The 22472-nt window shown below is 31.6% G+C and overlaps 3 protein-coding genes across 3 annotated transcripts in view; 2 read left to right on the top strand and 1 right to left on the bottom strand.

Moving 5' to 3' along the window:
* Nucleotides 1-9255, top strand: part of LOC111696001 (uncharacterized) — a 29225-nt gene extending 19970 nt beyond the window's left edge. The window contains exons 10-11 of the mRNA XM_023465509.1: nt 277-314; nt 9073-9255. Of these exons, the coding sequence (XP_023321277.1) occupies nt 277-314; nt 9073-9255 (221 nt within the window). The remainder of the gene's footprint in view (nt 1-276; nt 315-9072) is intronic.
* A 969-nt stretch (nt 9256-10224) lies between these two features.
* Nucleotides 10225-21819, top strand: LOC111696018 (homeobox protein MSX-2). Its single transcript, XM_023465535.1, has 7 exons — nt 10225-10629; nt 12071-12131; nt 14002-14215; nt 19635-19734; nt 20711-20777; nt 21130-21212; nt 21607-21819. Exons 1-7 carry the CDS (start codon nt 10493-10495, stop codon nt 21722-21724), a joined length of 780 nt encoding a protein of 259 aa, XP_023321303.1. The 5' UTR covers nt 10225-10492; the 3' UTR covers nt 21725-21819.
* Nucleotides 21820-22176: 357 nt separating this feature from the next.
* The window catches only part of LOC111696000 (tRNA (adenine(58)-N(1))-methyltransferase catalytic subunit TRMT61A), a 7606-nt gene continuing 7310 nt past the window's right edge, over nt 22177-22472 (bottom strand). Inside the window, exon 11 of the mRNA XM_023465508.1 lies at nt 22177-22295. Within this exon, the coding sequence (XP_023321276.1) occupies nt 22225-22295 (71 nt within the window). The 3' untranslated portion in view covers nt 22177-22224. The remainder of the gene's footprint in view (nt 22296-22472) is intronic.

Below are 22472 nucleotides of genomic sequence, written 5' to 3'. Positions count from 1 at the left end.
CCCCCCTCCTATCAAATGTCTAGTTGCGCGCCTAAAAATGTCGTTTTCTCCGCATAGATAGATAAGATTCGCATAAAATTAACGAGCGGATCAAAAAAAGTTCTAATCTGCAGAGTCTCAGTCTTCACTAGACCCTAAACTAAGCCTTCGGTGCGCACTGCTATGATCTGTAGTACACTGACCGAAAAAATAGAAGGTTTAAGTGGAGAGTGCTCTAGTAGAGTGTCAGCTATATATTTAGCTCCCTAAAAATTAAATCGAAATTATTTTTTACAGAAACAGCTAAATCTGGAATAAAAAGCAAAAACAAGCGGGTAAATATTATTTTTATTTTAATTCTTAAATTATTCATTTTATTTTTTAATCATTTCTTGGACTTTAACTATTTTACAAAATAGAAGTTGCTTAAGTACAGATGTTAACAATATTTTAGCAAATTTGTGCGTCAAGTCGAATATAAAATATTTATTTAATTACAGATGCTGTAACTTTTACTTAATCTTTAAAGGAATATGTTCAATTCCCCAAAAAGGGGGGGAGGGTGAATTTCCCCATTTTGGCTTTTGATTCAATATCTAGGTCACAGTTTAAGATTGCACGCAAAAAAAATCAGAGAAAATTTTTAGTAACAAAGTCGGAAGGATCCATGCATTGGTTACTTGGAGGGAGGAGCATGCATGGGAGAAGGCGTAAAATAATATAAAAAATAATATAAAAAAGCGGAAATGCAATGTAAAGGCCAGAAATGAGTTGATGACTTGAAATGCTTCACGTGGAAAAGTTTTTGAATAAAATGTCCTGAAAATATAGGGTAAATTGTTTTTCTCACATTTTGGGTTTTTTGATTCAATATTTGGATCACAATTCAGGCCTGCACATGCACAATTCAGGCCTCCACATGCAAAGAAAAATAGAAATATCTAGTATTAAAGTTAGAAAGCCCCAAACTGGTCTTTTGAATGGGGAATATTTGAGAAAAGAGTGAATATGGTGAAATAAAAGTGTAAAATGCAATGTAAAGGCCAGAAATGAGTATATGCAACAAAAAAAGCTTAGAGAAAAGATCCCCCCCTTTTTTTGAAATGTGGACATTCTCCTTTAGTTTTTTCTTAATTAATTACAGTTTTTTTTTCAGAATTCGGGTAGAAAATAAATTCTGGTTAAAGAAAATATAATTATATAAAACACGAATAAATTATAGTCTTTAGTTTTTTTTTATAGTTATTTGCAATATTATATATATATCATATATATATTTGCATTATTATATATATATATATATTTCAAGTACAACTATGTCTTTCATGCACATAACTACATTACTTCTAAGATTTTGTTTAAAATAAACTATCAGAAAATTGCGAGGTTTTTTTATTTCTTAAATTCCTAATTTAAAAGTTTTTTTTAAATTCTTAAATGCATTTTTAAAACCCTAGCCTTACAATTCTGTGATATCATGAAACGGTTGGTTTACAGTAATTTTAAACTTGCTTCAAGTTCAAATTTTTCATTATTATTTTGATTCTGCTAAGTGAAAATTTTTTGAATTTAAAATATGAAATGTGACAATTTAGTAGTACTATTTACTCAACAAATATATGAAATAAACAAAGTGGTAAAATTATTTATCATCTTTAAAAAAAAAGGATTCTGATACCGTGATATTTTTTCAAATTACAAGTTTACAAAGAGAAGCTGTTTATAACAATCTGTCAGACCCACAAACGTCGGACGGTACAAACCTAACACTTACAAACGTCGAACAGTACAAACGTCGGACCAGCTATGACAAACGTCGGACTATCACAAATGTCGGACTGGGAAAAACGTCGGACAGTACAAACGTCGGACCAGTACAAACGTCAGACCAGTACAAATGTCCGACTAAGGAAAAAAAATTATGTGAATTTTAAGATTTTTTTTAAAAAAAGTTATTTCCTTTTATCGACTGGTATAATAAAAATCTACCCGAAGGAATTGAGTTCTTGCCACAACTCAAATATTCTCATCCCTATATCTTTTCAACCTGGTAATGGTATTAACCTTGATACTTTAAAACTTAAACTGTTTGATCTTATAGATTTCACAGGTTGAACTATTAAAGGTTATATGACATCGGGTTGCAAAAATATCAGAGTTTGTGACAATTGAACTCAACTACTTTTTGGTCTGTTGTTTTATACCCTATATAAGATGAGACTTTATTTAGCTGTCTTTGATTTTCGACACAAAAAGTGAATGATTTTTAATTTATTTCTTATAGCAATGGTATTTTTTTCCAACTCAACCAAAGTCCGACATTTTCCTTATAAATGTACCTGTCCGACGTTTGTACTGGTCCAGTGTTTGTACTGGTCCGACGTTTGCCTTAGTCCGACGTGTGTACCTGCAGTCCGACGTTTGTAAGTCCGACGTTTGTACTGTCCGACCTTTGTAGCGTCCGACGTTTGTGGGTCCGACGTTTGTACTGGTACCGTTTTTGGCAGTTTCTCTTTATATGTATCCATGCTGTTTAAAAGCTTGACAGAGATAAAAAATTGAAATCAAATGGTGTCGTAATTATATTGATATATACGACGACGACTGTGTCTAATTTATTTTTAAATTTTTCATCATCTTATTCTTGGTAAAATGGAAATAATAATAAATGGAAAATATCAACATTTGTTCCCTTTAAATGTTTGTCTAAAAGTTATATATTATTTCCAACTTTAAACAGATAAATCCGCGAATTTTTTTATTGCAGAGTACGAAGTAAAATGTCGACTGGAAAGCCTAGTGGGAACATATTTCTGTGTTATTAACTTATTATCAATTTTTTTTAAATTTTGTACTTTTAGACGTTAAATAGGACCTCTATCTAGCCCGCGTACTTTACCATAATAACATAAATCACGTTGCATTTCTTCGTAATAAATTTCTTGCAATTTTTGCACTTTTTAACTTTCATGCTCTTAATAAAAAATTCCGCAGAACGTTGTATATATTGTACTTTATATTTCGGGGCTGGGGGTATTTCAGTTTTTTAAACCTAATTTAACTTTGCCCTTATAGCATGTGCAGATTGAACTTTAAAAAGTGCATTTTTTAAAATAAGGTTAAGCTTAATATTTTTATTTGATTTATACACTATGTACGTAAACGACGATTAGTTTGTCCGCCAGGTGTCCCTGCTCTCGATGCTCTTAATGATTCCAAGTGGCAGAGACACCTAGCGGAAAAAATCGTTGTTTTAATTGCATTGTATAGAAAACAAATAAAAAATATCATGAAATATAAATTATATACGAATGCGTTGAAAAATAATCGCATGACTATAGGTTTTAATATCTAAATGATTTGTTTGACATTAAATTGATTTGTTTACGATCCGAGTCCTATGTTGCAAATTTCTGAATTTGTATGGACTTTACTTTATTCGGTACAAGAAGTTTTTAACAATTTTCTCCTAAAAGATGCCACAGATAGAAGTAGGATTATAAGCGATCTAAAGCGATTATTTTTCGCCGTAAGCTTGTACCCCCGTTCATTTTTCGCGAACCCTCCCTTTAATACTTTCTGAATTTTGAATTTATTGTCGTCTTTTCACGAAGATTTGTGGACCAGCTTAGATAGATAGATTTATATATATTTGACTAAATATTTTAATGAATAACAATTCCAGGTACACAATCTTTACATATATTTTAGACAGGACCTCTCTTACCATTGCTGGTTGTTTTGAATGAGAGGCCCTTTTGCAGCGATAAATACATGTTAAATTAAAATAAACACAAATAAAGCTAAAACAATTTAGAAATAAAGAATAGCAACTGAGTAGATAGAAGGGAAAAAAGTTAGATAAAGGAAAACGTATTGAAGAAAAGAAAGGAAATGAAAAAGAAAGAAACTTAAAGAGGGGGCTGGGGGGGGGGGCGGAAGGTGACAATCTAGCACACAAAGTTTATAATGTTGTATGTTTCGATCTATACAATGAAAATTACTATTTCTATAATATTATTTAGTTATAAAGCCGTTTTTTGTAGATTCATTTAGGTCATTTTGTCACTCAAAATTTGGACTCGATCGGTTCAGCGCTTTTGGCGTTTATTTGGATATAAACAGACAAACATGCCAAAGGAATTGAGTTTTTGCAACAAACTCCGATTTTTAATCCTTTTATCTTTGCAACCCAATATCGTTATAGGCCTTAGATATTTCAAATTATTAATTCTGTTAGATGAAATAACTTCAGTTTAAAATGGTTTACACAATCAGGTTGCAAAGATTAAATTCCTTTATATGTTGATTTAAGTCGATTTTTGTATAACCACCTGAAAGCAAAAATCCTTGCACAGCTTGAAGTTTGGTTGTAAACATATTTATTACTTTTTAAATTGTCTGCTAAATATACTTTATTATATATATGCAAGAGCTTACAGAGAAAGGAGGGCACGATATTTATTGCCTAAGTCAAGAAAAGATAACATACAATTTAAAAAAAAACTTGCGTAGAACTCTCCAATTTAGATTAAGGGAAATGATGTACAATTTAGATTAGAGAGAATTGTAGAATTTAAATTAACGGGAGAATCGTAGAAATAAAATTAAAGTGATAATTGTATAATTTAGATTAAAGGAGAATTGTAGAATTTTGATTAAAGGAGAATTGTAGAATTTAGATTAAAGGGAGAATTGTAAACTTTAGATTAAAGGAGAATTGTAGAATTTAGATTAAGGGGAAAATTGTAGAATTTAGATTAAAGGAGAATTGTAGAATTTAGATTAAAGGAGAATTGTAGAATTTAGATTAAAGGAGAATTGTAGAATTTAGATTAAAGGGAGAATTGTAGAATTTAGATTAAAGGGAGAATTGTAGAATTTAGATTAAAGGGAGAATTGCATAATTTAGATTAAAGGGAGAATTGCATAATTTAGATTAAAGGGAGAATTGTAGAATTTAGATTAAAGGAGAATTGTAGAATTTAGATTAAAGGAGAATTGTAGAATTCAGATTAAAGGGAGAATTGCATAATTTAGATTAAAGGGAGAATGTAGAAATTGAATTTAGATTAAAGGTGAGTTGTAGAATTTAGTTTAAAGGAGAATTGTAGAAATTAGATAATAGGGTGAATTGTAGAAATTGAATTAAAGTTAGAATCGTAGAATGTAGTTTAAAGGAGAATTGCAGAAATTAAAATAAAGTGAGAATTGTAGAAATGAGATAATAGGGAGAATTATAGAAATTAGATAATAGGGAGAATTGTAGAAATTGAATTAAAGTGAGAATTCTAGAATTTAGTTGTATAAGGTTGTAGTTATAATCTTATTTTAATATGAATTGTTGCTTAATGAGATTAGTTTTATAATTAGATAAGTTTATAGAGGAGTACGTGCTAAGTGTACTATGTTTAATGGTCAACTTTTAAGTCAATAAAAGTTGAAAATATAATTTTCTATTTGTATAAACTCTCTTTACATTAAAGAGAGGATAGTTAAAGGAATTGAGTTTTTGTCAAAAACCACAATTTTCTTGTCCCTATATCTCTGCAACCGGATGGTGTAAACCTTTGATATTTCAAACTTATATTATTTGATCTAACAACATTCATAGTTTGAAATATAAAAGGTCTACAACATTTGGTTGGAAAGATATTGCAATAAGAAAATTTGATTTTGTGGCAAAGACTCAATTCCTTGAGAACAAAATATGATTTGTCGGACAAGGACAAACAGTTTTTGAATTTCTAATATGTAACTGAATAAATTTGCTGTTCTCATAGTTATGCGTAAAATTAAAACAAGAGGAGCTACGAGGTCACAAAGCGGCATCAGAAATATCTTATAAATCTGACCTTCTCATTAAGTTAAGTTGACAGTGCTTCCAAATAATAATATTTCATTCCGGGCATTTTTCTAGTTCTTTCTATAGTTTGTCTGATTTCACCAACGAGGTTAAATTGTGTATAGATTGATGATGTACGGTAATCCTTTATTAATTGTACAGGCTATCAACTATACAGAGAGCGTACTGCATATTTGAATATTATAAGTCCATTCGGGCCTTTAACCCGTGACATAATCTTACATTTTTACAGAAATATATAACATTGGACTTCGGCTTGAAGATAAGAATACTCGAGATAGACATCTAAACATACGAGTGTACGTGAAATTACACAATTGGAGGAGTGCAAAGGGGGGAAGATACGGGGGCTGTGCCTCCTCCCATAGAAATGTAAATTTTATTAGAGGGGGGATTTGAAATTATTGATAATTAATTTTCGTTAAGTTATTGATTTAGGAAATGAACAACATCCTCATAGAAAACAGTATTAAATATTTTCGTTACTTTTTCTCGTGAAACTCTAGGTATTAATGTTACAGTTACTGTTCAGGATAAAATCAAATTTCAAATCCAGGATATTATGGTGAAATATAAACGGCTCAGGTTTTTTGACACTCACTTTACAGGATAATCTAAGAGACAAGTCTTAGATGCAAGATAATGGAAAACCTAAGCCCCAAGTTTTCAGAACAAATTTTGTGTCTATCCATTTTTGGTTTGTATGATATAAATAAATATTACGATATTTACACACAAAAACTGAAATTTGTTTTGCGTGATAGTTCCCAGGCAGTCTAATTGAATTTAATCTTGTATAATATTTTTCCTAATGTATTCTTGATACGCTGTAAACATGTCTGATTTGATTTAAATTAATTTCCGGCGCCCCGTGACTCGTTTAGCGTGGCGCGCGTGCAGACCTTTCAAGGAAACCGTCAAGGGAAAGCGCACGTATGGAAAAGTAAGCGATAATGTGCATTGAAATCGAAATTAAAAAAGGGAAGCCTAAATTGAAATGGATCAATTTTTTAGCAAAACAATTACTGTCCCAGACATATTTTCTCCGACTAATGTTTAAAGGATGCGTCGTGAATCAGACACGTAAGTCATCACTTACATTTACGTCGCTAGTCCCTTTAATTCAGAGTGAATTTTTATTTAAGATAGATTCTAATTTTTTGACATTGCTGTGCTACTGAGCTACTAAGATGTTTATAAACTATTCTATCGCCCATAGCTTCTAACTATAAAACAATAAATGTCTTTTGTAAAGAAATTGCGTCTTTGCCACAAACTCAAATTTTTAATCCCTATATCTTTGGCACCTGGTGGTTTAATTCTCGAAGTAAATTATCTAAGGTCGACATTGTTTTGTAAAGAAGTCAGAGTTTGTTGCAAAGACTCAATTCCTTTTACATTTAAACAACGATCCAGAATGTTCGGAACATTTGGATGGTATTTGAAAGTATATAAGACTGTGATAGATATAGTAATAACCCCCATATCGTGGAAACCTGAACCTACCTGTATATAACCCTAATTAACATGTTATAAATTTATATCTCTGTTCGTTAATCTCTGAATAGACCTATAGGTCAATTACACTTTGACCTGTATCATTAAGCCCAAAATATATGTAGTTGAATTTGAATTTCATTACGGTCAGACATATTAGTTCTCGTGTAGAGAGTATAGAGTTTGTGAGCGAGTTGTGTCTTGATTGATACATACTTAAGAATACAGAGATGGTTGTAACTAGATTGATACATACTTAAGAATACAGAGATAGTTGTATCTGGATTGATAAAGACTAAATTATTAGTTCTTGTCTAGAGAGTAAAGAGTTTGTGAGTGAGTTGTATCTGGATTGATACAGACTTAAGAATACAGAGAGAGTATATGGATTGATTTCAGACTAAAGTATTAAAATTCAGTGATGGTGATGGACAAAACCTCTGTAGAGTAAAAAAAAAGTAGATGTTAGTTCCACATTTATTGAAAATATATTTCAGTCTGGGTTGACCCACGTCAGTTCTTGAGATTGTTTCTGTCAGAAAGATTAAAATAATAAAGCATATCTGGATTGATACATACTTAAGAATACAGAGAGAGTTGTATCCGGATGGATACAGACTAAAGTATTAGTTCTCGTGTAGAGAGTATAGAGTTCAAGAGCGAGTTGTATCTGGATTGATACAGACTTATGAATACAGAGAAAGTTGTATCTGGATTGATACAGACTAATGTATTATTGGAGTAAGCCATTTAGTACAAGACAATTAATATCTAAAACATTTTATGAAAGATTACCAACATGTTTTATGTAGTCCACTCAAATCATAAAAATTTTACTTTATTTTTACCGTTCAATAAGAAAAAAAAATTATCTATAATATATATCGTTTAAGTATCTTTAAAAGAAAAATGGGAAATTCTTGGTAGAAAAGAATTAAATCCTATTTCTAAATTTAAAATTCGGTGATGGTGATGGACCAAACCTCTGTAGAGTAAAAAAGTAGATGTTAGTTCCATATTTATTGAAAATATATTTCGGTCTGGGTTGCCCCTAGTCAGTTCTTGAGATTGTTTCTTCACAAAGATTAAAAACAAAATTTCTAAACAAAATTATTTGTTTCAAACTATCCTCAAATACACTGCAAACTAGACGTCTAGAAGGAGAAGGTAAACTTTGAGAGATATCCCTGGTCTGATTTTGTGACCTTGTAGCTCCTCTAGCTTTGATTTTCCGCACAAGTAGGAGCAGAACTAAATTTTCTGGTTACATAAAGGAATTTCAAAATATCTTCTCAATAACACTTTAACAAGAAGAGCTATGATTTAAAACATGAAAGGTTTAAATCTTAGTGCAATTTGCTGTAGTTTGGTGTGACTTATGCGTGATAGGCCAACTACCACTGCTTAAATACCAGTTAACTACGATTAACAAACAATTGCATTCACGAAGAATGGGGAAACAGTGGCCAGTGCCCCATACTAACAAACTTATTTCTTTATCTGAAAACTGAAAAATACCAAAAGTTGTCTTTCCTATGAATTCTAAATTATTATCAATTTTGCCCCCTCTCTCCGACCCTAGCTCTTCTAGAAAAGGGAGGGGGGGGGGGGACTAGAATAAATACCCCCTCTATCAAAATCAATATATAAGACCAATTACAGCTATGGAAATTTTGACTCCATTATTTTTCAGACTGGCTTTCAAGTTTTGCTATCCAAATTTCCTTTAGGTTTTACCTCACCCTGCAGTAAATACCCTAATATTCCATAAGAGTCTTTCAGACCCGTATCAATCCAGGTACAACTCAATCAGGAACTCACAGTTCCACGAATACCACTATCAATGTCAATCCGGACAGGACTTTATGGGTACCAAATACTCGCTCCCTCTCCTTATGGTTGACGAGGCATAAAAGCTATTTAGTTCAGTAATACTTTACTATCAATGTCAATCCGGACACTACTTTATTTGTATTCATACTCGTTCCCTCTCGTTATGGCTGACGAGGTATAAGAGCTATTCAGTTTGGTAATACTTGACTTTCAATGCCAATCCGGACACAACTGCACTATAGTCTCAGTAGAAGTAAATATTTCCATTTATTGTTATAGCGCCGACATAAGGATTCATATCTCTAATTGGATAATGAGCTAGATAGAAAGATATATGTTACAGCCATGCAATTTCTATTGGTTCAGAATAGATAACAAACACATGACTGAGTCCTGATTGGATCAGGCGCTAATGGACTTGGCACACTAAAGTGGTACTGTATCTGTATCGATTCTCAATCTATATCTATCTTTCAAGAGAGTGATTCAGGACGCTTCTTGTTTACTAACCAAGAAGTAATTACTCTCACACTGTAATCAAAGCAGAGTCTAATTAATTCCAACAATAGGCCGAGGCGTACTGAAGCTAAACACAATACAGGTTTGACGTAGTTATTTACAAACGTAGCTAGGCTAGGTTAAATGAATTAAAAGTTTTGCGGAGTTAATGATAAGCGCATTTAGATTTACAGACAGTGTACAATTTAATTAATCTAGGTATGTTCAAATGCATGGGATCGATTTGATCGATACAGTATTTATTACAACCCACATTATACGTTTTTTAAGACCTGGAAATGAATGTTTCGAAGCTTAAGTTTAAAGTTTTGCATTTTTTAGATCACAAGAACTGCATAATTTTTCTTCTTTTATTGGTAAGACATAATTTTCCAAATATAGAAAATGGCAATTTTTAATAGAATATGTAATGAGATGAACAAGTTGTAATATATATCCTGCAAAAATTTGCATCAAACAAAATTATATAAATCAAATAAAAATTAATCAAACAAAACAATATCTGTTTAGATCATAGATCTGGTAAAATTGAGGTATTATGTATTTTCCCTTAGCCTGAATAGCTCCACCAATAAGAGACCGTACACTTCAGACTGCGGTATTTTCAACCAATGAGAGCGCGAGAAATTCTTGAAACCAACCAATGAGAAGACAGGATTTCCCTGGCACGGGAGGGTTTCAGCGCTCATCCAATATTGGGATCATTAGTTGTCTGTATTAGTGACGTGGAGGATTAAGGGGCCTAATTTAGGGCATATTTAGGTCTAGCTAGGCCAGATTCAAAGGCTTAATTTGATAATGATGCTTGGCAGAGGGTTTTCTGAGGAAAGGGGTTTATCCCTTGCTTGGGCGAGGGCGGGGGAGGGAAGAGAGGCGTGGCTGGACAGACAGGAGGAGGAGGAGGAGGAAGAGGAGGAGGGAAGGGCGTGTCAAAGGTAATATTTCCCCTACTTTAAATATTTTAAAGAATTTGTTTCATTTTTTAAAGCATGGGTCTTGTTTTGAACTGGACAGCAGGAGACAGTCAAATTTATGCAACAATGTCGGTAGAGACAATTAAATTTATCTGAGCTGAAAACTTTAGAATGTGATATCCTTAATCTTGCTCTCTTAATTAATCTGAAGATTAAAAATGAGTGGAGAACAAGAAATATTTAATCTGGAGATTAAGAAAAAGAGTGGATTAAGCATTAATCCCGATATCCACCATTCTAAAGTTTTCAGCTCTGGTTGTATATTATATAGTGATTCAAATATTTTGTTTATCTCAATAGCTCTTCCAAAAAAGGAGTTATTTCCTTAAAAATTATTTTAAAGTCTTAATTACTTTGATTATAATTACGTATCTTAAATTTATGTAAAATTAAACTTATTTCATTTTAATATCTTAAAAGTAAAAATCCACCAACTGTTTAAAGAAAAAGTACTTTGAAGATTACGTAAGCATCAAACAAGATGTGCACACTGTATTGTGTTGTTAAACGTTTTGGAGAGTTTTTAGAAACAATTTTTAAAAATGTGTTTTACTTTATAATTGTAATTTCTTACGATATAGCACAAATTGAAGCAATATTTTGAAAAAATCCGATCTTAAGTTTAATTTACACCTGATATTTATAGATAGTGAACTTTAGTAAATTGTTAAACCACTCAATTAAATCGGCGATTGAAAATATACTGTGATAACCAGAAAACTTTAGGATAAAAATAACGAAATTATACCAAAGCTTATGTGTATTTGATGGTGTAATATCGATTTATGTGAAATGGGCTTTAATTAGTATATTATATACCTGAATATTAATTCTGATTTACAAAGCAGACTTTCGTCAACTGAGGCCTAAATCTGGCTTAGGGAAAACTGCAGTACGGTGTACAGTACATGTTTATGTTTGCAATCAAGTTTCCTGTGTATTCATCCTTCTCCAGGGTTATACTAATACAGGAAGGGGGCCGAAATATTTGGTTCAATTTCTTCTGTGAATTGTACAGCTTGTACAACATCCATAGCAAATAGTTATACTATAGTACCTTAATATTTGCTGTGTCTCATCTTCATTGGACTATTCAAGGCCATAATGGAATTGAGTTTTTGCCACAAAGTCTGATTTTCTAATCCCTTTATCTGTGCAACCATAATGTCGTAAACCTTAGATATTTCAAACTATCAATTCTGTTGAATCTAATAATCTAAGTTTAAAATATTCAAGATTTACACTATCACGTTGTAAAGATATAGGGATTAGAAAATTTGAGTTTGTGACAAAAACTCAGTTTCAAAGTCTGTAAGTCGTCTTCCTATTCCAGATTTTTCTGGATATCACTGTATCATTATCATTTTTGTGAAGTTGTAATTGAAGGAAGTTTTGTTTTTAGAGAAGTTGATTCTAGCAGACAGGGTGAAAACCAGTTCTCAATTGAATCTATCCTGAGCAAGGTAAACAAATCTTAGACGAAGTAAAGGAATTGACTCTTTGCCACAAACTCTGATTTTCTAATTCCTACATCTTCACAACACAATGTTGAGTATGTTAGATATGTCAAACTCTAAATTCTGTTAGATCAAAGTTTAAAATATTAAAGGTCTACACCATCAGGTTGCAAAAATATAGCGATTAGAGTTAGTGGCAAAAATCAGTTTCTGTAATCCAGACTTGAAACAATAGTGACAATAGTTGTATTTGGGTTTAATTTGTATAAGTTTGGTGTCGACTGTAAAAAACTGAATTACAATTTTTTTGTTAAAAGAAAAAGAATCTGGTACTGAACTGTGAAGGATCAGGAATTTAACGGTAAAGAATCTAGTACTGAACTGTAAAGAATCCGGTATTGAACTGTAAATGATCTGGCATTGAACTCTGAAGAATCTGGTATTTAACTGTAAAGAATCTGGTATTGAACAGTGAAGGATCTGGAATTGAATTGTGAAGGGTCTGGTGTTGAACTGTAAGGAATCTGGTTTGAACTGTGAAGGATCTGGTATTAACCTGTGAAGGATCTGGTATTAAACTATAATGAATCTGGTATTGAACTGTGAAGAATCTGGTATTGAACTATGAAGGATCTGGTATTGAACTGTAAAGAATCTGGTATTGAATTGTGAAGGGATCAAATATTGAACTATAAAGAATTTGGAATTGAACTTTATAGAATCTGACATTGAACTTTATAGAATCTGGCATTGCACACTATAGAATCTGGTATTGAACTTTATAGAATCTGGCATTGAGCTTTATAGAATCTAGTATTAAACTATAAAGAATCTGGTATTGAACTTTATACTGTGAAGGATCTAGTATTGAACTGTAAACTGTAAAGAACCTGGTGTTAAACTCTAAAGAATATGGTATTGAACTCTATACTGTGAAGGATCTAGTATTGAACTGTAAACTGTAAAGGATCTGGTGTTAAACTCTAAAGAATATGGTATTGAACTTTATACTGTAAAGGATCTATTATTGAACTGCAAACTGTAAAGGATCTGGTCTTAAACTAATGGATCTGGTATTGAACTGTATACTGTAAAGGATCTAGTATTGAGCTGTAAACTGTAAAGAATCTGGTCTTAAACTAATGGATCTGGTATTGAAATGAGAAACTAGTGTTAAAATTTTTAGAATCTGGTTTTGTACAGTATGTAAAGTTTGTTTGTTCTGGTTAAAATTGATTTATCCCCTAGGCTTTCTGGCAAATTTGCAAATGATTTATTTTCAAGTCTGTAAAATTATATTAAAATGTTATAATTTTTTGTAAAGCTTTATTAAAAATTATATAAGTTCTTAATTGTTTACGAAAATGTTTCTTTTTTAAACAAATACAACTTAAGTTTTTTTATCGGTTCAAATCGGAAAAATCGATTATAGAAAGTTTATACTGTAAACTGCATTAAGTACCAGGTCGGCCGACTGCTAGCAACTAAACCTGTTTGTACTGTACTAGTCATTACATACAGACTATAAAGAAGGAAAATTAATTAATAAATTTGAGCCAAATCTAGAGACGGTTCAACCACATATCTTGAATCAGTTATTCTAAATTTATCCCTGTCCTAGAAATGACAACTAAAGATAAGTATTTGAATCAACTGTTGGTACTTCAGCGATCTGGCTCAAATTCATAAAATTCGATCCCAGAACAGTACATCTGTTCAATCTGCATAGTTTTAAATATGCATACTAACCAGTGCAATGCTGAATAGCTTAGACCTTCTCAATCCGGATCTGAGAGGGTTAGGTGCTACTCTGCGTAGCACTGGTGAGAATGCATACTCTCTCATGGATAAATGCTTTTATAAAGATTATATTTAGAACAATAGTATGAGTATTGGTCGTGAACTTCCGGACATCTTCCATTCCAGTCATATATCACAACACAACTTGTTCCGAGATATCAACCAAACCAACCCAAACTTCAGAGATATCAACCAAACCAACCCAAACTTCAGAGAAGTCAACCAAACCAAACCAATCTTTAGTAACATCAACAAAACCAAACCGATCTTCAGAAATATCAACCATTTTGGTAATTCATTTTTTTTTACAAAGAATTAGAAAATTAAGCTCCGCTGGTATCTCCGCTAAATGAATATGGTTAAAAATATAAATGAGGACTATTCTATAAAAATATGTTAGATATGGTTAACACTGAGTGAGGAAATTTAAGTTCTACTGTACTTTGAATATGTTAGATATGTAGAGATATAGATATACTTTCCGGGACACCGTCATAATGTACTTAGTGGGACAGTATCAGAAATATATTTAGTGGGACACCAACCTGTATCATACAACAAGTACCGAAGGTGGTTGTACATGAATAACTATACTAAAGATGAAAAAATTTTACAATTATGACAGAAAAAAACATGTTGCTTATAATCAATTATTGCTTGAGGTTAGTAGGTTAGTAAATAAAAAATATTATAATTAATTTTCATTATAAGGTTACCCATGATGTAACAAAAATCAATGGTGAGATTTCCGTTGTTTCATGATTACCCATTGCATAATCAAAAGGATTGTATATTTAGTGGGACACCAACCCGTATCATATATATATTTGGGTGTTGGGTCATTTCATAGAAAGACATTTCAAAGAGAGACATTTGATAGATAGATAGATGTCCTGTCTATGGAATGTCCTATTTATGAAATTGTCTGTCTATGAAATGTCCTGTCTATGGAAAGTCCTATTTATGAAATTGTCTGTCTATGAAATGTCCTGTCTATGGAATGTCCTATTTATGAAATTGTCTGACTATGAAATGTCCTGTCTATGGAATGTCCTATTTATAAAATATCTTATCCATAAAATGTCCTATCGATGAAAATCTTCTTCTATGAAATGTTATCTATGAAATGTCCTATCTATGAAATGTCCTATCTATGAAATGTCCTATCTATGTAATGTCCTATCTATGAAATGTCCTGTCTATGAAATGTCTTCTATAAAATGTTATCTAAGAAATGTCCTACCTATAAAATGTCCTATGTATGAAATGTCCTATCTATGAAATGTCCTATCTATGAAATGTCCTATCTATGTAATGTCCTATCTATGAAATGTCCTGTCTATGAAATGTCTTCTATAAAATGTTATCTAAGAAATGTCCTACCTATAAAATGTCCTATGTATGAAATTTCCTGTCTATGAAGTGGCTTATCTATGTAATATCTTTCTATGAAATGACTCAACACCTTTATTTGGTGGGACACCACCCTGTATCATAAGTATATCTAGTTTAACACCACCCTTTATCATAAATATATTTGGTGGGACACCACTCTTTATCATAAATATATCTAGTGGGACACCACCCTGTATCATAAATATATCTATACCAATCTAGCTATCCTTCTACATATCATTAGCTATCTAGCTATTTATCTATCATTCTAAATATCTTTAGCTAGATATAGATTTCTAGCTATCCTTCTTTACATCTCTAACAGTCTAGCTATAAAAGCTATCCTAGTTTACAATATCATTAGCTTTCCTTCTTAAAACATCCTTAGCTATCAATCGAGCTATTAAGGCAAATATATGTTTGTTCTTATCGTCTCCTCCCTTTCAGAAACCAGATGAATTTAACTTTCTAGTTTAAGCCAGGCAAATAGAATTCATTGATGCCGCCAGTTTAGATTGGTTTGGCGGCACCCCCTGTATTCATGTATTCAGGTTTACAAGATATATATTATGCTAAGAAGATGGTTTTGTGCTGTTCTGTTCTCAACAGGGTGGATCAAAAACAATTAACGGTTTAATTTTATATATTTGGGAATTTTTTTCTGTTAAATAAAAAAGCAATGAAAGTTTTTTCTTCCAATGTGTTCGTCCTGAGCCAGGAACTTTTAAATGGGATATCCTTAATCCCGATCGGTTAATTAATCTGGAGATTAATAACAAGAGGAGAACAAGCCTTATTTAATCTGGAGATCAAGAAAAAGAGGAGATCAAGCATTTTTCAAGTCTTTTTAGATTTTGTTTGTCCCGAGCTTAACACTGAGAACAAAAATAATTTTAGTATTAGAAATAGTTATTATAGTTATCACAACTATGATAAAAACAGAAAAAAATAGTTTTTTTTTTACAAATTTCTTTTTAAAGTAGCTTAAAATTCATAGAGGAGTGGTTTAAATCTTACTGAATACTTTGATAAAGAGTCTATGAATTTATAGATTATGGTAATCTGTAAATATACTGTAAATATACTATAAATATACTGTAAATATACTGTAAATATACTGTAAATATACTGTAAATATACTGTAAATATACTGTAAAATACTAGAATTATTTAGTTTTAAAATTTCTGGAGGGGTATGACCACAACAATTTTTTTTTATTTTTTTAATCAATAATTTAAATTTATGAAAATGAATCACCCAAAAGTATATCTAAAAGTTTTTATAAAATTGTTTTTGATTCGTTTTTAAGCAAGAAGAGGGGTTTTCTTTTAAAACATTTTTTTGAAAATTTTTAGATCACAAAGTTTCGCATTCTTAAAAGTTGGCTTTTATTCCATTATATGAATTTGTCCGTGTGTGTGTGTGGAGGGGAGGAAGGCCAACCTCAAAAATTGCTCATGTTCTCCTCAATTTCTCGTCCGAGCCACCTAGAAATTCTTGTCCTTCTCACTGATAGAGATGCTTAATTGTAGAACACTATTTTCACAAATCTAAAATTGTTGGGAAAATTTTGTATATTTTAATACAATATTGGAAAGACGAGGATTTCGAGGTGGCTCGGACGAGAAAATGAGGATAATGTGGCTCGGCCGTTATAAAATTGTGGCATGCCTTCCTCCCCTTGTGTATGTGTATTGATCTGACAGAATAAGATTGGAATGCCAGATATTGAAGATATTAAAGATTCCAATCTAATTTTTGCAAGCAGGGCCGGGGGATTATAATGAAATCCATTTGTTCAAAATATCTAACATTGAAATTATTTTGAGCTTACGATTATTTTGTTTGAAATAATGAATAAAGTCGGGAAAGGAACAATAAGTTTTTGCCACAAACTCAAATTTATAATATCGGTATCTTTGCAACCTTTGATATTTTAAATTTAAACCATTTGATCTAACGGAATTCATGGTTTGAAATATCAAAGGTCTATAACATCTGGTTGCAAAGATAGGGAGTTTTTAGCAAAAACTTCTTTACCACCTATCAGAATTCATAATTTACATATATATTATTAACAAAATGTTTTGTGTTCAGCTGACAAGGTCCATACAGATGGAAATACATTTTTAAAGGAACTGTGGAAGTTATTTAAAAGGGCTGTAGACGTTATTTAAAGGGACTGTGGACGTTATTTAAAGGAACTGTAGACGTTATTGAAAGGGACTGTGGACGTTATTTAAAGGGACTGTGGACGTTATTTAAAGGAACCCTCCATTTAAAGGGACTTTAGACGTTATTTAGAGGAACCCTCTATTTAAAAATGGACTGATCAATACTTTTAACTGAGCTAAACTGATTTAGTTATCATTATATTAAAGTTGATTATTTTTTTCCTTAAAGGGAGTGTTCGCGATAAATGAAAGGGGTATTTTAATCGCTATTAATTTTACTTTTATCTGCGGTATGAGTCATGTTTAACCATTTTCTTTTTATGACGCAAGAGATAGAAGTAAAATTAGTAGCGATCGACATCTAATTCAGTTCGACGTCACACCTCCTTTCATGTTTCGCGAACACTCCCTTTAAAGTGACTTGCGGATTTATGGAAATCGTCAGAATTCAAAACTTTTCAAGATAAAAAACCGACGATATCTACATTGTTGCTGCATGTCCCTGTACAGCACATTTAAAGGGAATTGTACATGTCCCTGTACAGCACATTTAAAGGGAATTGAACATGTCCCTGTACAACATATTTAAAGGGAATTGTACATGTCCCTGTACAGCACATTTAAAGGGAATTGAACATGTCCCTGTACAGCACATTTAAAGGGAATTGTACATGTCCCTGTACAGCACATTTAAAGGGAATTGTACATGTCCCTGTACAGCACATTTAGAGGGGATTTACAAAATAATAAAAGATAAGATTCATTCTTTTTATATCAGACTAACTTCAAGATGATATTATAATGTCCGAAAATCAAACTTTCTCAAGATATAAATTGTGTCTGAAAATCAGACTATCTTCAAGAAAAAAAGTTATGTCTGAAAATTTCAAGAAAAAGTTTGTGTATAAAAATCAGACATCTCCATGATAAAATGTGTCTAAAAATCAGACTATCTTCAAGATAAAATTTGTGTCCGGAAATCAGACTTTGAATTAGTATAAATGTTGATGGCACCCTGCTGTGAACAATCATATGTGGGAATGTGATGAATTTAATGAATTAAACGAGCTGGAGAGTGTGATCCATCAATTAAGTTTTATTTCTCTAATTAATTAAATAATCTATAATATTTATAATGGATAATTAATGAAATATTTGAGATTATCTTTTTTTTTGATTTATAATTAAGAGTTTTTTTTCAAGGATTTTTTTTCAATGAGTTTACATTTTCGGAGTTCGTATTTCATATGTTTGAATTTCATGGCTTTGTATTTTATGATTTTGTATTTCATGGCTTTGTATTTTAAGAGTTTGTATTTCTTGAGTTTCTATTTTAGGAGTTTGTATTTCAGGAGTTTGTATTTTAGGAGTTTGTATTCCAGGAGTTTGTATTTCAGGAGTTTGTATTTTAGGATTGTATTTTAGGAGTTTGTATTCTAGAAGTTTGTATTTCAGGAGTTTGTATTTCAGGAGTTTGTATTTCAGATGTTGTATTTCAGGAGTTTGTATTTTAGGAGTTTATATTTCTTAAGTCTGTATTTTGTATTCCAGGAGTTTGTATTTTAGAAGTTTTATGAAACAATAATCACAATTTTGTGAATGATTTCGTTTTAGTAAATAAAAAAAAATTAAATACAATTTTTAATATTGGTGCAAACAATGGCAGACCACATTTTGGAGATTGCAGGATCAGGATTATTCAATATTCAGTGATTATTGTTTCTTGGAAAAATATTGTTAAAAATCAAGTCACCTCTTGAATTAACAATTTCCAAGGTCAAAGACGACTTTAAAGTCATCAATCAATTTACATTATTCCGGGTAGAGTTTCTCTGTATACAGTGAAACCCTTAATAACGAATACATCGGAAGAATTTATCAAATGTCGTCTTGACAATTTGTCAATGAGTTTTAAACTATATATTACGTAATTTTCAGTATTTGCGAACATAAATAAATAGCCATGAATATGCGGGAACAGTTTTAAAGAGTTCCATATAATCATTTAATAAAAAACTAAATATCTGCAACATTCCATCATCAGAAAGTGAAGAATACGACATTTGATTAATTCTTTCGATGTATTCGTTATTAAGGGTTTCTCTTTATATGCGAATTGTTTATTGTTTATATTATTAGATATGGTTGAGTGCGGACGAGGGCGAAGATTAAAATCTAAAAGAATAAGAACAATATTTACCCCGGAGCAATTAGAAAGGATGGAGGAGGAATTTCACAGGTATTTTCGCGCCAAACTAGAAAACTAAACCCATTAATGAAAAATTACAATCAGTCAGAACTCCTCTTATTGTTAGAGATAGGCACTGTTTTTATAAACGAACGAAATTTTCGATAGTGTTGTTCAGAACAGACGAACGATACGTGAAGGACTTGGATAGTTCAGAGAAATAAAAGATTATTGTTTCTTAAAAACCAACGGTTTGAACGACCGAATTAAAAAAACTACTGTTTTTCCTGAACAAACAAATTTTCCGAAAGAATTTGAGAAAACCAAGTTTTTTTTACTGGAAAAACCATTTTTCTTACAAACTTAAAAGAATATCGTTTTCTACTAAAAGGACGGTTTTCCTGTATGATATTTAATTGAGAAAATAAACGAAATAAATTTGTTGACGAATAAAATAAGACGAACGGTTTGTGTTCAGCATTTTTTTTGCGGTCAGGGTCAAATTATTGCATAGTGGGGAATAAAGAAATGGTCAGAGCAAACCATTGTATATCTATTTATGTCAATGTAATGGGTAATAAGTGCGAAACAGTTTTTTCCGGGATTTTTATTTTGATCGAGAACAAACTAGAAAATTAAAAATCACAGCAAAAACTTTTTCGCACGCATGATACCCATTTCAATAACATATAGTTAAACTCAATTTTACTCAAATTATTTAAAAGCAGGTCGATAAAGTTACTTAATCACCCTGTTGTAGGGTGATTAAGTAACTTTATCACCCTACAATGAGACAAATTAGGAATGAAATTTGAAATTTTAATAGCTGGGTGAAAAAGTTACTTTTTCGCCATGCAGTAGGGCGATAATGTCACTTAATCACCCTACAACGGGAAATATTAGGTGTGATAAATTCCATTAAAATTGAATAAAAAATATTTGTTTTTCTTACACTAAGCTAAATTTTGACCCTAAAAGAAAAGCAAAACAACGAACCAACTTAATTAACATGACTATTTATATCTAGACAGCAGTATATGGTTGGACCAGAGAGATTGTATCTTGCATCTAGGCTTAACCTTACAGAGGCACAGGTAAGAAAGGGGGGGGGGGTAAGTGCAATTTTTTAAAAATATTATAAAACGAAGACATGGAAAATACTGTGGACGGGAAAGCGAATCGATGATACTAAAAAACGAGTTGGTAATGACGGTTTTTAAATTATCATAACAAAATATTTTAAACGATTAAATTAGTTCAATTTTTTAACATGTTAAAGAAAATTGTAAATGGGTTTTAATATTATTTTTAACTCAGAATTTGTCTAATTTATTCACGAAGAAAAATCTAATGTTAAACTAATTAAAACAATCTTAACAATTTTGCAGAAAGTTTGTGTGCAAAAAATTAAAACAGGCTTCATTATTTTTCTCTTGATTATTACAGGTTAAAGTTTGGTTCCAGAACAGACGGATAAAATGGAGAAAACAGAATATGCAACTTCAGAAAACCCAACTAGAAAATCTAAGGTTAGTCATTTAGTGAACCTCTCTGGATGCACTCTTTGATACTCTTGATGCACTCCAATGTACTAGAAATGTCGTCTTCTTAACGATGGTCATTTAAAATCCTCACATTACGTACTAATTATTTGCGGAAGGTGAAGTGACGTTGCTGGTGAGAGGCGGGAAGGATTTTCTCCGCTTTTTTCAGCTGACAAGTGAGCAACACCAGCAACGTTTTAACAATCAATTAACAACCTTGCATTCAGATCAGTTAAAATTTTGCATGAACTTTTTTGCCGGGTCTAAATGGCAATTGCAATATACTTTTAATATATGTAATCAATTGCACCGGTCTTAATTTGTCATGAAGAACATATTCATTTTGTCAGTTCGTGATTTTTAATTGGTTTTTATTCAGTGAAGACGACAGTGAACAGATGCCGCAAACAAGTTTGAGTCGGATTAACCCCAATTTGCATCAGCTGAATGCCGCGCAACTCAATAACGACTCTCCTGGCTTCCAGTTTGTATTTTAAGATTTATTTATTGTTTTATAAAATTATTGTAGATTTGATTCCTATTTATTTGCAATAAAGTCAATTGTGCTCTTCAGAAAAAAGTTTTAATTGATTTAGGCTAGATTAAGGACAGACATTTTAAATTCTTAAGCTGATCAGTAATTGTGAAAAAAAACACATATTAATAAATAGTAAATAAAACATCAACCATCATTCCGTGAAAATTAAGGCCGAGTCCCCTTCAAAAATAACCGCCAAAGGACGGAAATTATAAAAGTTGATTATTGACACAAGTCTAATGTAAATTATTTATGTTAAGAGTCTAGGCCAGTGACCGAAGCCATCTACCCACAGCACACTAGCAGTCGCCTGGCCTATTCCATCTCAGTACTAGTCCTGTATGATGTTTTCAAAATTATTTCTATATTATAGCTGAGATATTAAGCATAAATCTCTAAAATCAAAAAGTGTTTTTTCGTGAAAATAATTTATTTAAAAAAATAAAAAGAATGTATTGTTTATAATACTGGTGGTAGTGTGGCAAATGTTAGGTATCCAGTGTGCCCGGGCATAGTGGTCAGTGGCACTCCTACACAAGTAATCATTAGATTTGTTAATAAAATTATAGTTGTTTTACAGCCGTAGGTATGTTTAAGTTTAAGAATTACACCACGATGTTTTTATTTTAATAAATCATTAAAAGTTTTGAAACAAAATAAATGATTTTTAGAGGGAAATAAATGAATTGGAGGGGGGGGGGGGGGGG

Source organism: Eurytemora carolleeae, unplaced genomic scaffold (genome assembly GCF_000591075.1).
Source record: "Eurytemora carolleeae unplaced genomic scaffold, Eaff_2.0 scaffold102, whole genome shotgun sequence".
Classification (NCBI taxonomy): Eukaryota; Metazoa; Arthropoda; class Copepoda; order Calanoida; family Temoridae; genus Eurytemora; species Eurytemora carolleeae.
This window is presented reverse-complemented; position numbering and strand designations above follow the sequence as displayed.

Bases quoted from the DNA above. Each gene is read 5' to 3' on its own strand.
- LOC111696018 (XM_023465535.1), top strand. From the start codon at position 10,493: ATGATGCTTGGCAGAGGGTTTTCTGAGGAAAGGGGTTTATCCCTTGCT. The intron at 12,132-14,001 runs GTAAACAAATCT...GATTATATTTAG, and splicing joins TTGAATCTATCCTGAGCAAG to AACAATAGTATGAGTATTGG. The intron at 19,735-20,710 runs GTATTTTCGCGC...ATTTATATCTAG, and splicing joins ATGGAGGAGGAATTTCACAG to ACAGCAGTATATGGTTGGAC.